The sequence below is a fragment of the Elgaria multicarinata genome, chromosome 19 (genome assembly GCF_023053635.1).
Source record: "Elgaria multicarinata webbii isolate HBS135686 ecotype San Diego chromosome 19, rElgMul1.1.pri, whole genome shotgun sequence".
Lineage (NCBI taxonomy): Eukaryota > Metazoa > Chordata > Lepidosauria > Squamata > Anguidae > Elgaria > Elgaria multicarinata.
This window is the reverse complement of record NC_086189.1, coordinates 19,202,121-19,218,318: the sequence shown is the minus strand read 5'-3', so window position 1 is coordinate 19,218,318 and position 16,198 is coordinate 19,202,121. Positions and strand designations below refer to the sequence as shown.

The following is a 16,198-nucleotide window of genomic DNA, read 5'->3' as shown; positions in this document are numbered from 1 at the left end:
AGGCGAAGCAGCAGATCACACCCCCCGCGCCTCCCCCCTCCCCAGGACCGCATCCAAGCCTGCCGAAGTTATTTCGGCTGAGACGGAGAGACTCCCGCGAGCGCCTCTCTGCCCTGCTCTGGCAGCAAACATTTAAATATAAGTATAGCAACAGCAAAAATCATCGTCGTCATCCTCGCCAGAGCAGCGGGAGAGGCCCTTGCGCGGTTTTCTCCGACAAAAATTGTAATGGCTTTTGTAGTCCAACGTATCTGGAGGGGAGCAGGTTGGGAGAAGCTTGGCTGGGGTGATGGGTTTTGTAGTGCTACCTATCCGGCGGGAAGCCAGCTCGGAGAGACTTGGCTTGGGGTGATAGGCTTTGTTGTCTGCAGAGCACCAGGTTGGGAGAGAGGCTTGGTTGGGGGGGCATGGGTGTTGTAGTCCAACTCATCCCTAAGACGTCGGGTGTGGGGAAGAAATAACCTGATTCTTGCTGATGGCCTTCCCTCTTCTGCGCCGCCGCCTCCTCCTCCGGAGAAAGCCTTTTGCGTCGGGATTCCCTCAGTTTCGGCGCCTCGAGCCCACTTTGGGGGCGGAGGAAGGGCGACCCCCGAGCGGGCGGGGGGAGAGAGACAACCGCGCCGCGCGCTGGCCCAGCTCCCTCCGCGCCTCCTGGCCGCTCCCCGCAGCCCCCCCCCTTCGGCCCCGATTCCCGCCCCTCGGCGTCCCGCCTCCACGTGTCCGGCCCTCCACACGCCCCTCGGCCGCGCTGACCCCGCTGGCTTGGGCGCGCCGCCCGGGCGCTCTCCGCGGTGCTGAAAGCCAGAGGGGCTCGGCTCCGCGTATCCGCCCGCCCCGGCGGCCGGCTCGGCCCCCTGAAGGAGAGGGCTCTGCGCAGCTGCCCCCCCCGCCCCCGGGCCGGACTTGCAAGCGTCTTCGGAGGGAGCGGGAGGCCGGGCGAGATGGAGGCGCGGCGGGGCACGGGACCCCGGACCCCCGGCACGCTCTTCGCCTTGCTGGCGCGCAACCAGGAGGCCCGCAGAGGTAAAGCGGGGCCGGGGGGGGGGAGGCTGCGGAGAGAAAGACGGGGCCTGAGCCAGCAGAGGGAGGGAGGGAGGGAGGGGGGGCGCAGGCCCGGGCGCAGGCGGGCCCCGATCCGGCACTTCTCACCATGACGCCCCCTCCCTTGCAGACCTCTGGGCCAAGTTCTGCAACTGAAAGATTGGGCGGGGGGGGGGAGGAGAAGCAGAAGGCAAGAGAAGCCGCCTCACCCCCCCCCCCGCGAAAAGCGTCTCCCTGGCAGGCGAAAAGAGGGAGGGGCGCGACTGTGGCCCTTTTTCTGATTTTGACTTCCCACCCCCTCTCCATGGGTGTGCGTTTGGCTGAGGGGGAGAGCGAGGGAGCAGGAGGCAGAGAAGATGACCAAAAACAGCCGAGGGTGGAAAAGAGGGCGAATTAATAATAATAATAATAATAATAATAATAATAATTTCCCCAATACTGGGACTTAAGGCGATTTACAAGATGAAAACACGCACAATTAAAACATACAAATTTACAAAAGTTAAAATAGAATTTATTATATATAGCAAAAGTGATTCCATGGACCCGTCACCTGTCTCCTAAAAAACAAAAACAGATTCCGGATGGAGAAAAGTGACTTAAGATGTGCACGCAAAGGGGGAGAAACGATTAGGCGTTTAAGTTATTTGTTACAAGGAGTAGAATGGAATGTTTTTATTCTCGTCATTTATTTGCATTTGCCCCAAGCCGTGGCGATTTCGCCCATCAAACGCAACAGAAGGGCGAAAATTATCCGACTTTTTATTATAACTGATTTGAAATGGCACCTTTCGGGGCCGGACCCCTTTCCTGATCGGAGCAGCTCAGGCTCGGGGCTAAGGTTGATCCTATTTAGAGTAGACCCCCCCCCCGAAGAGAAGGGGACTTCGGCCAGAGGGAGATGGGACGCAACCTTAAAGGACACCTTGGAGGCGTGGGAGGGGGTGACCCCCCCTCTTGCTTCTCTGTCTTCCTCTCCAGACCCAAATGGGCCCGAATTAATCAAAGCTAAGCCAAATACAGGTGCCTTTCCACCTACAAAACCCATCTTAATTTGGGTTCTGATTTAATTTTGGAGCCTGAAAGTGGGCCGGGGGTGGGGGAGGAGAGAAGAAAACATTGATAAAAATTGAGAAAATATTTTTCCTTTCTTTCTTCGGTCATTATAAATAAATAAATAAATAAATAAATAATGCCTTCCTTCGATCTCGGGCAGAGGAGTTTTTATCTCCTTTTAGAAGATGCCCCAAAAGGGAAGAGAAAAGGGGGAGGAGTTCACCCTTTCCACGGGGGGGGGGGAGGGGGGCAGGGGGACCCTGGGGAGCGGGGAGCAAATTGCCACCCAGGATGTGGCAGGTGCAGAGGCAAACTCGGTGTCATTCCTGCGTGTTCAGGACGGTGCTCCAGACGCAAAACTGCACGAGCTCAGAGTTTGGTTTGTTTGTTTTTAAAATCCAGAGCTGGCCTCCTTTTGTGCTTGGAAAGTGTCGCGGGGGGTGGGGGGATTGGGTGCGGGAGGCGAGCCGGGACAGAAACAGGTGTCGTGTCCTGACATCCTGAATGCAAAGACCTTTGGAAATTCTTTTGGGGGAGGCTCTACCTGCTTCTTTCTTTCTCTGCACCCCCTTTTCCCCATCCTGACATTTTTGGACAACGACTCCCTGGCCGTGAGCACTGATGTCTGGGGCTGATGGGACTTGCAGTCTGAAAGCTCTGGAGGGCAACAGGTTAGAGAAGACAAAGGTAGAAAAAAAGAACCCCAAACCAAATCAAGCTTCGAATGCATCACTCCCCAATTGGGCGTCCTCCCGGAGTATGAGACTCCAAGTCCCATAATTTCCCAGCCAATGTGTTGGATGCCAAGTCCCATCAATCCCAGCCAGCGTGTTGCACTGCAAGACCCAGCATTCCCAGCCATTGTGTTGAACTGCAAGTCCCATCACCCCCAGTCCCATCATTCTCACCTTCCCCCCTTCTTCTAAGAGGAGGGAATTCCTTCCAAAGGTGCTATAAATATGTTGTGCCTGTCTGCTTTTTGAAACGGGTGGGCGAAATATGGATTTGTTTGTTTGTCGTTGATCATTCTGGGTCTGATGCTCGCCCTTCCCCCATATTCGAGTCGCAAACGATTAATGTGGGACTACAGTTCCCATCATCAGCCCCAGCTGGCAGACGAAAGAGTAGAATGAAAACTTAATGACAACGAAAACTACACCTCCCATTCTCCTTAGCCCGCATGTCAAGGAACGGACCGGTTTGCCTCCTCTCCACCTTGTAGGCCGGATGGCAAACGGAATGGAGCCACCTCGGGGGTGGATTTCTTCCCCAACCGGGTGCCCTCCAGATGTGTGGGGCTGTCTTATTTCTTCAATCATTTGATTTATACCTGGCCTTTCTGCCAAACATGGGCGCCCCAGGCTGCTGACAGTAACCGGGAAACTGAGAATAACATCCCCACCCCAAGAATAACTAGAAGGAAACCAAGTCCTATCCTCCACCACCAGAAGGCCTTTGGCCATGTTGGCTGGGGCGGGGGAGGGAGAGCTGTTCCTGGGAATTCAACATGAATTAAATGTGTGCTTGGAAAACTCTCCTTTCCCCAACAAAAGGAAGTGAGATAGTTTAGTAGGAAAAGGTCTTCCCTAAGACCGTAAGGCTGGATTCCAAAATCCATAGAGTGTCGTATTTTTATTCGGTATTTTATTTATTATCCCTTTACTTATTATTTATCATGACCTTGCTTATATTAGGTATTTATGTATATTTGTTATACCTTTATTTTTTAATTTAGTTTTTATTTATATTTATTATACCTTTGTTATTTAATTGATTATTTCTTTCTTTTTATTACACCTTTTATCCGTACTACCTTTATTTTTAATTTATTATTTATTTTCAGTTATGGTACCTTTATTTTTTTAATTTATTATGTCTTTTTATTTAAGGTATCTTTTCTTGGTTCTACCTTTATTTTGGTTGTTTTTTAAATTTATTTTATCTTTATTGGTTATTTATTCTGGCCTTGGAATATTCATTTATTTATTGGCAGCAAAGTTTGGGGTTGGAAACTGAATTCGGTCACTAAAGTGCGTTGTTCTGCGTGAGCACCTTGCTCAAACGTCTTTCTCTCCCTGGTGAAAAGAGAAAACGGGAAGAGAAAGGGGGGCCTGGACAGCAGAGCGGGACGGGGAGATCAAAATTTGGGGTACTTCAGGAAAGGTCAGCGACAGGGAAACAAGGCATTCTAGCGTGGTTGTGCACAGCCGTTACTACTACAAGTTGAGAGCCATGAAAATAATAACTGAAGGTGAAAAATCAATTAATTTATTTGTTACATTTATATACCGCCCCATAGCTGAAGCTCTCTGGGCCGTTTACAAAAAAATCAAGGGTGGACCTTTCTTTCCTTTCCATGTTAACAGCACCTTTTCCTTATTTTGGGGGTACCTGTATGCTTTCTTTGGGGGGGTGTGTGTACTTTTTCTTGCGTATTAATGTGTGTACCTATGTGCGTTTTTGTGTGCGTACTGGTGTCCTTACCTGTGTGCTTTTTGTTGTTGTACCGGTATACTTTTTCTTGTGTACCATTTGTCTGTGTGTGCGTGCGTGTGTGTCGCTGTGATTCTTTCTTTCTTTGGATCAGTGTGCTTTTTCTGGTGTACCTGTGTGAGGTGTGTAAAAAAAACCATGTGGGTTTTTTATTTTTAGTTTGGGTGGGTGGGGGAAATTCATGTGCTTTTACACACCGGTCAGCAGTGCAATTCTACCCATGCCTACTCAGAAGTAAGCCCCATTGAGTGAGTGGTATTTGCTCCCAAGTTTGCGTGTCTCTGCTTATATAGTGGTTGAATTGACAGCTCCAGTTGTAAGCGATCGCTAGAATTCGGGTAGCTTTGAGTGTTGAATTTGGGGATTCTGGGCCAAACATTGGGTGACCCCCCCTCCCTTCCCCTCTGCAATCGGTTGAGCTAATTCACACCCTCAAGCGGCCCTCAAACGCATTAAGGCTGCGATCCTGGACTCGCTTACCTGAAAGTAAGCCTCTTTGAACCCGATGAGACTTCCTTCTGAGTAAAGGTGAAGAGGGTCACCTGTGTAAGGCAGGAAGCTTTGATCCTCCCAGTGGGGTCGGGGGACCGCAGTGGACCATTACTTTCGAGTAAGCAGGCAGGGGGGTGCACGCCAGGTCAGTCCCGATTCGTGATCCTATTACCTAGAGCAAGACATTTTCTGCGTTTTTTTTTTCTGGTGGGGGCGCGGAGGTTCCACCTGATCTGTCCCTCGCCACAAAGGAGGACCAATGTCATAGAATCATAGAATAGTAGAGTTGGAAGGGGCTTATAAGGCCATCGAGTCCAACCCCCTGACAAAATATGCTGAAGGTCTTTTATTTCTTTTCTTTTTAAAAAATGATTGGGTGCTGTTGATTTTTTTTATCCCTTTTCCCCCTTTTAATTTATTTGTTTTATGTGATGTTTTCATTCAGAATTTGTTTTTCACGTGCATTTGACGGTTAACCGCCTGGAGCGCCCTTCTGAGGCGGAAAGCTGAGCTATAAAATAAGATTAAATGAAATTATTACATAAATAAACTGGGTGGACTTGGCATGCAAAGGTGGGACTTGAGTGAAAGGGGCGGCAGCGAAGTGGGGTGAGGATTGGGGAGGGGGGGTCCACAGGTCGCTGCTGTGTTTGTGTGTGGGGGGGGGGAGTGGTTTTCGACTCAAAAACTCCCCGCATAGTGTTGTGAGTTCGCTTGGACGATTGACTGATGATATATAGATATAGATTTGTAGACCGTCTTTAAGGATGGAGCCGTCTCCAGGCGGTCTACAAGATCTTTTTTTAAAAAAGCATACCAAGCGGATAAAATGTTTTTTTTTTAAATAAATAAATAAATCAGTACATTTGATGTACAGATCATTTGGGAGTTGTAGGACTTCTTTCTGTCTAAACATACATAGGATCGCGTCCTCAGCCTCCATTGACACGTGCCTGCTGGATTGGCGCCCCGCACCTTTGGGGAGCACAAGGTTGGGGAAGGATGTTTTAGGCCACGCCCGTTTAGGCTGGGGGATGTTGGGGGTTGGAGTCCCAGCCATCCGAAGAGCAGCAGGGTGGTAAAGCTCCTTCTCAGGAATAATGCCTGACCTGTCTGGCAGGACGCTGCAGGAGGTGACCGGCTTCGGATTCCCCCTTTTCCTCCTCGTTACGACCTTCTCTTAAATAAGAAACAAGACGTTATGAGGAAGATGCAAAATCCAATTATTAATTGGTGTGTTTCCCCCCCCCCTACACTGCCTTTGTAAAACTGGCCAAGGCGGTTTACAAAAAGTTCAGAAAATTACAAACACATGCAAGCAGGCAGATATTCCAATAATATATGGATTAACAACAAACTCTTCATTATAAATGTAAAAAGAAATCAATCAAGGAAAAACAAGAATGAAAGGAACAGACACACACAGCATACCAATTAAAAACTCCCTTCAGTGGCAAAGCAGATTAAATGCCCGATCCCTGCCTATATGAAAGTGTCTTTACATCCTATTAACAAAACAAAAGCCAGGAGTTCAGATCATTATTATCATTATTATCATCATCATCATCATTATTCCATCTGACTCCAAGGATTCAGGACTCCTAACCCAAATAAAAAACAGAAGTCTGAGAAAATGTAACACTTAACATGGCAGAATTACTCTCCCTTTGAACTCAATTGTGGATGAAAACCACATCATCATCATCATCAAACTTCCCTAAACTGTGGAGTTTAGGAATATTAAAACGAATAAGAATACTAATAGAATAACAATAATTATCTGGAGCGTTTAGGAATATTAAAATTAATGAGATATTAAAAGAATAACGGATAACAATCGTCCATCTTCTAATCTGGAGAATTTAGGAATATTAAAACGAATAAGACTATTTTAGCATTAGTGTAAGTGTCACTTATTAATTCTCCTAAATAGGAGAGTTTAGGAAAATTAAAATTAATAAGAATATTAATAATTAATTTACTATTACTACTAATACTAAAAATATCGCCACGAGCTGAAAGAGATGGTTATTGGTGCTGTTGGAAAAGCCCGGGCAATTTCTGGTTCTGATTCCTTTGGAGAAGGTCCACAGAAGCCCTATTTCGACCTTTGTGGTTGTTTCGCATTTTGTTTCTTTCTGTCTTCTTTGAAAACTCTTCCTTTTAGGTTCCCGGAGGACAGGCTAAAAACCAAAACCAAATCGCGTTGGAAGCAGAGAGAAATATTCCCTCTGGCATCTGTGTGCAAAGTGATGCGCTTTGACTACCTACTATGGTTTTACGCGCGGGGTTTACCTTTCCCCATTAGCATCCCTGGGAGGAAAAGATCTCAGCTTTGCACGGATCAGGGCCTTTCCTTGCAAAAATAATAATAATAATAGTATTCCTTGAGGGTGACTGTTCATACGTGAAAGGAGAGAGAGACTGTCTCTGGTGCCGGTGGAAAGATTTTTATTATTTGATGATCTTGTTAAAAAAGTTAGTTTAAAAAAAAAATCAGATGGCCCAGTGTTTCAGATACTAGAAATCCTTCTTCAGGGGCTATAGTTAACAGAAAATATACATGTATATTGTTATTTCATTAATGAATATACCTAGTTAAATACATCAGAGACAATACCTTTGTATGAGAGTTGTTAGGGCATTATGATATTCATCATTATAGATTGTTAACATAAGGTCCGATAGGAAAACATCCAATGCACTAAAGAAACTTATACCAAGACAAGTCCTGCTTTTCAAACTTTTGCTACATCTTACTAAACAGACTGGGTTTTCTTCAAGACCACTCCATTTTAAAAGAGATTTTTTAAAAAGTCCTTTCTCATTAGAAAGGCTTGTTACACCTAACACCCCCCCCCCCAGCTTTTCATCGCAATAATGTTTATTCTAGTCATCCCCTTATGATAAACCACACCCCCACTTTAAAACAACTTTCTTTTTTAATTGGAATTCCATTTTGGGGGGAATGGCTTGAGACAATACCCTGAGTGATGTTCATAGCCAAGGTGCAATCCGATGGTTCGTCTATAGGTGTGCTGCAGGTGTGCTGCACTTAATCCTTGAATTTGTAAATAAAAGGCGAATAGTTATTATTATTATTATTATTATTATTATTATTATTATTATTATATTTATTTGTATCCTGCCTTTTGCCCAATACTGGGCCTCAAGGCGGTCTTACAAAGTTTAAAAACACATACTCGCAACAAATAGAAATGCAGCAATATTCCTTTATTACTAAGTTGGGTACCAAAATAAAAGGGGGAGAAAGGAATCAAGAAGCGAAACCAACAATCGTGCTCAGACCCCATGCAGGCTGGGGAGTCCTGGGAGATGTAGGACTTCCCCCCCCCCCATCTTAACATGCATGGGATTGTGCCCTAAATGACTTGATTTTCAAAAGTATCTAAAAATATCTCGATTTGCTGAAATTTCTCATGGTTCTGCACCTCCCACGAGACAAGACAAAATAAATGTGAACATAGGAAGGTGTGTGTGTTGGCGGAGAGAAAGAATTGTGTTTGAGATACCTTTTTATTCATTTTTATTCTGATATTGTTGTGGTTTTACTTGTGTTGGAATGGATCTTGTTTATTAGTATTTGCACCAAGTTTAATTTGTTAATTGTCAGTACCCTTAAGTGCCATTTTTCTTGGGAGAAAGGCAGGATATAAGTAAAAGAAATATATAATAAATTCATCAGCAACTCTTCTTCTGTCCAAATCAAGGAAAGCTACCTTTTCTTCCTTGTCGAGTTTTAACTTTTGAAATTAGCATATAGGGATTTTTATTTTTTTTAAAAAAATTATCTTCAAGTGTATCTACCTACAGTATTTGACATATAATCCAAGGCTCTAACCCTATACCCACTTACCTGGGAGTAAGCAAAATTGAATTTAACAGGTCTCACTTTTAAGTAATCTATAGGATTGCACTGTAAGAGTGATCAATGGGACTTACTCGGAAGTAGGTGTGTACAGCATGCACACTTACCTGGGACTGAGTCCCGTTGAGTTCAATTGTCCCATTGGCATCCTATGCACATCAACACAGAAGCAAATCCCGTTAAGTTCAATTGTCCTATTGGCATCCTATGCATGTCAACGCAGAAGCAAGTCCAATTGAGTTCAATTGTCCCATTGGGACACACAGCAGCCTTTCCCCAACCCAGCGCCTTCCGGCTGTGATTGGACTGCAAGTTCTGTCATCCCCAGGCAGCATGATGGGACCTATATTCTGACACATCTGGGAGGCATTGGCCATGCTGGCTGGGGAATACGGCTTGTGACCATTATGTTAATGCTTACATCTATAAGTACAGTGTGACCATTCATAATGCCAGTAACATTTAGATATCGATATCGATATAGATGATAGAAAAGAGTCCTGTGGCACCATAAAGGCTACAAACCTTACTGATGCACAAACTTTAGCCAGGAGGACATTTTTAAAATGCTACAAGTTTCTTGGTTCTTTTATTGTGGAGAGAAATGGTTTAGAATCTATAGACGCAACGCCACAACATAGTTAAATGGGTGTAATCTGAGGAGCTAAATGCAGTCAAATTAAAGTCAAACAACCCAAGAATTCCACTGTTAAAACGTTCAGTAGAAATACAGCCATATAAATGTTCTATCTTGTTGTTGTTGTTGTTGTTGTTGTTGTTGTTGTTGATGATGATGATGACAATAAATAGGGAAATACTACTTAATGGTTTCAGTTGCATGTGCTAAGAAGGCATTACTTAAACACAGAGTTCCAGAAAGGCAGGGGAATGAAAGGTGCAGTTCAAAGTGTCTCTGCTTGGCAGCTGGCTCCGATTGGTGCTAAGCTCAGAGGGAGTGGGGTGGGGTGGGGAGTCTGGGCGGGGGGTGGGGAGGGGGGTGGCTGATGACAAAATGGTCCCTGCTCATGAAAAGGTCTCAGGACGTTGTCCCTGTGAGCGTTGATTCCACTGCCCCGCTGGTTCCAGGCCTAGCAGGCAGCCAGGGACAAAGACCTGAGCTTCTCGTTTTCCAGAATGCCAGAGACGCCACGAACGCCAGCTGGTCTGCTTCATGGGTCCTCCCCCTCTCGCCCACAGAAATCCCGCTCTGCGCGGGCTGCAACCAGCACATCGTGGACCGCTTCATCCTGAAGGTGCTGGACCGGCATTGGCACAGCAAGTGCCTGAAATGCCACGACTGCCAGGGCCAGTTGGCGGAGAAATGCTTCAGCCGCGGCGAGAGCGTCTACTGCAAAGAGGACTTCTTCAAGTGAGTCCATCGAAGGCCCTCCAGAGCGGGTGGTGGCGGTGGCGGTGGCGGTGCGGGGAACTCTGGGAGAACTTCTTCTCCCCCTGGAGGAAGTCGGGGAAATTGTTCCCTGATTCCTCTGCCCATGAACAGGGTGCAGGATTTCAAGAGGGCATCAGGGCATAGCTCTCGCTGCGTTAACACCGCCAGTGTGTGCTGCGGTAAGCGTGAAAAAATGGAAATGCACACACATCCTGTGGAAATGCATCAGGAAGCTACCGTCGGCTAGGTCTCCCCTTCGCAGTGGCGGCCCCCCAATTATGAAATGATCTCCCCGACGAGGCCTGCCTGGCACCAACATTGCTCTCTTTTCAGCGTCAGGTCAAGTCTTTGCTCTTCTCCCAGGAACTGAGCAGCATGGGATGAGTTTTTTAATCCTTCTCAGACATGTTTTAGGTTTGGCTGACAGCTCAATAGCTATTTTAGGTATATGCTGTCTTTGTGAATACTGTCTTTTTTTTCTTTTTTGGTATTACATTTTTATATCATTTTTGATGTTTTACTCCTTTGTAAACCCCCCCCCCCAGAGAACTTTGGCTATAGGGCAGTATAGAAATGTAAATAACAACAACATCATCATTTACCTCGCTAAACTCTGCAAAGAGCGTCAGAAGAGCTCTAGGCCAGAGGCCTCTCTAGGCCAGCATTCTGTTTCCACAGCATCCAAAGTAGATCCCAAAAAGAGAGAAACATCTCAGGACACTAGAACAAAGATTTAACTGCGAAAAGCCTTCTGGTCTCTTTCCCCCGCATTTCAAGGCCTTCTTCAGAGGGGTTATTAAAAAGTCTGCGGAGATTCGTATATCAAAATATTTCCTGTTGTCATTTGCTGCTGGTGCAAAAAAACCAAAAAAACCACCCCAGGGGTGTAAAAGTAGGTCAGCATCCAAAGTAGACCCCAAAAAGGAGAGCAGTGTCCCAGGACGCAGGAGCAAAGATTTAATTGTGTAAAGCATTTCAGCTTCTGTTTTTTTTAAAAAAAATTAAGGCCTTCTTCAGGGAGTTACAAAAACGTCTGCCGAAATTCTTACAGCATAATACTGAATTACCTCCTGCTAAAGTCACCACTGAAGGACAGCAGGAGCTATTTGGTTTATAAGAATTTCTGCAGACATTTTTATAACTCCCTGCAGAAGACCTTAACATAAAGAGAAAGAGAGAGAGAGAGAGAGAGTCTCCAAAACACTTTGGGCTTTTCACAATTAAATCTTTGCCCCTGCGTCCTGGGATCTTCTCTGTTTGTGTCTACTTTGGATGCTGACCTTCTTTTGCACCCTCGTTTCTCGTTTTGTGCCACAGTGTCCAACCAGCTGCCTGTGGGAAGCCCACAAGGAAAGCATGAGTGCGACAACAGCCCCGCCCGTGTTCCCCAGCAACTGGTACACAGAGCAACGGGTATTAATTTTCCCAGCCGGGTGTACGTGTCTTGTGCTGTTCTTTGCTATATTCAAGATTCCTGGAGAAGGCTATTGACTACTAGCTCTGATGGTTCTGTTGCTATCTCCAGTATCCGAGGTACTGAGCCTGTGTGCACCAGTTGCTGGGGAACATGGGTGGGAGGGTGCTGTGGCACCGTGTCCTGCTTTGTGGGTCCCTGGCCGACAACTGGTTGACCTCTGTGTGAACAGAGTGCTGGACTAGATGGACTCTCGGCCAGATCCCCATATGTTCTCATGTTCTTGATGCTGGCTGTGCTAACAGTGTCCCTGAAAGTCACACTGTCACTTAAGAACCTGTGTTGTGGTTCTGCTTCATCATGATCGCAATGAGGAGTCTTCTCTGTCATCAAGGGCACCTTTCTTTCTCTCTCTCCTGCTCTTTCCTAAACAGGCGGTTTGGGACGAAATGTGCAGCCTGCCAGCAAGGCATCCCTCCGACCCAGGTCGTGCGAAGGGCCCAGGACTTTGTCTACCACCTCCACTGCTTCGCCTGCATCGTGTGCAAGCGGCAGCTGGCGACGGGGGACGAATTCTACCTCATGGAAGACAGCCGGCTGGTCTGCAAGGCTGACTACGAAACGGCCAAGCAGAGAGGTGGGTCGTCACGACGTGGCCGGCACTGTGTGCCTTGGAGAGTGCGGTGAAAAGGAACAATTTCTTCAGGACTAGGGACGTTGGCTGGTTTGCAGGTTTACCTTCCCCGGTAATCAGGGGTGTCGTGGTCAATTTGGCAGTACAGGCACTCATAGCTCCCGTGCTCCAAGGAGAGTCCAAACACACAGGCAGCTCGATCGATCGATCGATCGATCTGATCTATCTATTTATCTGGTCTGTCTGTCTGTCCAATTGTTGTCATCCACCCAGAGAGTTCCAGCTATTGGGCAGTATAAAAATGTAATAGAGTGATAGAGATTCTATCCCAGAACATGCAGGATGCCACCTTTCTGATGTCTTTCAAAACCATCCTCAGAACCCAGCATTTCCATAGGAGCGGTTATCGTTCTAACAACCCACCACCACTAGTTGTAGTAATGGTCTGTTGCAGCCAGCCATGGGGCATCCCACAAATGAGTTCCCAGAATCATAGAATTGGAAGGGACTTGGATATTTCCAATATTTTAAGATGCCTCCCCTTCATCTTCTTTTCTCCAGGTTAAATGCCCCTGGGCTCTTTCAGCTGTTCCTCAGAGGACTTGGTTGCTCCTCTCTGGACACGCTCCAGCTTGTCCATGTGCTACTTAAAATGGGGTGACCGGAAACAGTACCCCAAAAGTGGTCTGACTAACTTTATTCTTAGAGCGGAACTATGGCTTCCATGGGATCTGATCACTCCGCTTCTGTTAAGGCAGCCCAAGATTAGCTTAGCTTTCTCAGCTGCTGCATCACACCGCTGGCTCATATTCAGCTCGGAGGAGATGGAAGTGAAGAAGTCAGATGCCAAATAATGCATTTAAGATGAGTTTTGGAAACTCCCCCAATAATTAATCAGTGGAGTTTTGCTGAGAGGATGCTGTCTCTGTTTTATCAAAATGCCACTTGTCTTGAGACGCTCTAAACTTTTTTTTTTTAATTGTTTGTTCCATTAGTTGAAAAAGCCAAGAACGTTTGATTGGCTGAGGGATGCATTTAGAGGTCTGGCTGATTCATAGTCACGTTTCTGGAGCTTTTTATGTCTTGTCTCTTGGGAATGCTTGCAGAGGCCGAGTCCACCGCAAAGAGACCCCGCACGACAATCACAGCCAAGCAGCTGGAAACGTTGAAAAATGCTTACAACAACTCGCCCAAACCAGCCCGGCACGTGAGGGAGCAGCTGTCTTCTGAGACCGGCCTGGATATGAGAGTGGTTCAGGTGAGTGATACATGCAGGCGCGTGCACCTGGGTATGGGAGAACTCATAGGAACGTCAGAAGCTGCCTTCTGCTGCGTCCATCCAGCCCAGCATTGTTGACACTGACCACCAGCAGCGGCTCTCCAGGAAATCAGGCAGAATTCTTTTCTGGACTCCCCTGGGGCTGCTGCCGGGGATCAAGCGTGGGACCATCTGCATGCAACACAGAGGCTCTGTGGCTTCTCCTAATAAAAATAGGACACTGTCTTATACTGAGAGGGAAATCACATTGTTTACCCGGGGCTTCTGTGCTTCCTGATTCTTTGGCATGATTGTTATGGACTGCGTTAGATGGGAGGAGAACGGCGACATGGGGTTTGAATTGAATACTTCCCCTCCGTTTAGGTACATTGAGTTCTATTGAGATAACGCCCTCTAGTGGCGGGAGATCCTGCTGTTTCCCAACTATTACCACTTTAAAAGTGATTCTTTTTTATCCCGGGATTTCCAGAGGATTTAGCAGGAGACATCCCGGCCATCTTTAAACCAAAACAGGCTGGTATTTTTGGTATTTGGGCACCACTCCAGGAGCTTCTCCGAAATGAAATTTGGTCTTTGGTCTGAAACAGGTTGTACACCCCTGATTTACACGTCGTCCTGACCTTTGTTTTCACCCAGGTTTGGTTCCAGAACCGAAGGGCCAAAGAAAAACGGCTAAAAAAAGATGCCGGGAGGCAGCGATGGGGTCAATACTTTAGAAACATGAAGCGATCGAGAGGGAACTCCAAATCTGATAAGGACAGCATCCAGGAAGAAGGGCCAGACAGTGACGCCGAGGTCTCCTTCACAGGTAGAGGAAGAACCCCCGGCGGTGCGGGCCGTAGGCATGGATGCCATCCGCTCTTGCAGCCTCCAGCTCTGCTCATAATTCCATCATTATTCCAGTAGTTCAGATATTTCAAAAGGGAGTTACCAGGGGTTACGCCAGCTGCCCTCAAATTGGTGCCCTCCATATTGGTTGGACTACATTTCCCATCACTCCCAGCTGGCCATATACACTGAGGGGAGAAAACACCCACCCCATGGATATTCGGAGTGGGGGGAAGAGCACAGGGTGTTGTAGTATCCAAAAATATTTGCATCATTGAGAGACAGTGTAGCATAGTGGTTAGCGTGTTGGATTGGGACTCGGGAGACCCGCATTCTAGTCCCTGCTTGGCCATGGAAGTTCGCTGGGTGACTTTGGGCCAGTCGCTGACTCCCAGCCTCACCTCCCTCACAGGGTTGTTGTGAGGATAAAAAAAAACAGGGGGAGGACCATTTAAATTGCCTTGGATTCCTTGCAGGGGAAAAGGTGAGGTCTAATTTATTATTTATTTATTTCCCATGTTTCTGATCTGCCTAATAACGAATTTTCTCTGGGCTGATTAGAACCAGTTCAGGCAGGAATGCCATTTCAAAGCAGTTAAAAATATAAAACACCATACACATATTTCAAAGAACAAAATGCAATCTAAATAAATAGTAAATAGGACAGTAATTGATAAAACAGCCGTAAGAGCTTAGTGCTTAGCATCTAAAAAATGCCTGGGAGGAAAAAAGAAAGACTTTGCCTAACAGCATAGAGACCAGGTGGACCTGTTTGGGGAGGGTTCCCCCCCCCCCCGTTAAGTGGGGTGCCCACTTGTGGAAGAAATGTGGCACAAATTAAAAATCTAGTCATACTTCCAGAAAAAAAAAATGAAATCATTGGTGGGGCAGGATGCAAATGCCCCAATTTTGCCCCCCTTCCTCTCAATAAAACAACCTCTTTCCTCCCCGGTTTCAGATGAACCTTCTATATCGGAGATCAGCCACTCCAACGGGATTTACAGCAACCTTGGCGAAAACTCCCCTGCCTTGGGCCGACAAGCCGGGTCAAACGGCAGCTTCTCCTTGGAGCACAGCGGCATCCCGCCTCAGGACCAGTACCACGACCTCCGGTCCAACAGCCCTTACGGGATACCCCAGTCTCCGGCCTCGTTGCAAGCTCTGTCCGGCCACCAGCCGCTGATGTCTAGCTTGGTTTACCCCGACGGCGGCTTGGCCATCGTGGGCCAAGGAGGACAGAGCGTGCCTCAGCCCATGAGGGTCTTAGGGGGGAATGGACCCAATTCAGATCTCTCGACAGGAAGCAGCGGGGGCTACCCGGATTTCCCCGCCAGCCCGGCCTCGTGGCTAGACGAAGTCGACCATGCCCAGTTTTGATACGGGGTGGAAGAACTCAGAACGGGGCGAGTCCTTTGACTCCGGCAGGAAGAGAGGGATGAGTTCGAAAAGGGGTGGGGTGGGGTGGAATTAGACAGGAGAGGCAACTGAAAAAAGCTACATGCCGTATTTCCCCCATCCAGCCACCCACCACCTGCCCCAAGGAAGAGCCCCAAATGAGCAGGTGGGCAAAGAAAAGCGGGCAGAAACTCAATAGACAACCTGAGGGCAGCTGCTCCTTTGCAGAACATTGCCGAACGCGGGATAGACTTGTGTTTTCCCTGTCGGATGACATGTATGTGTCT

The 16,198-nt window shown here is 47.1% G+C and overlaps 1 protein-coding gene across 1 annotated transcript; it reads left to right on the top strand.

The window, feature by feature from the left end:
* Nucleotides 1-941: 941 nt before the first annotated feature.
* Nucleotides 942-15,893, top strand: LHX3 (LIM homeobox 3). The gene is made up of 6 exons (XM_063144995.1): nucleotides 942-1,023; nucleotides 10,169-10,340; nucleotides 12,210-12,412; nucleotides 13,516-13,667; nucleotides 14,325-14,496; nucleotides 15,475-15,893. Exons 1-6 carry the CDS (start codon nucleotides 942-944, stop codon nucleotides 15,891-15,893), a joined length of 1,200 nt encoding a protein of 399 aa, XP_063001065.1.
* The last annotated feature ends 305 nt before the right edge of the window (nucleotides 15,894-16,198 follow it).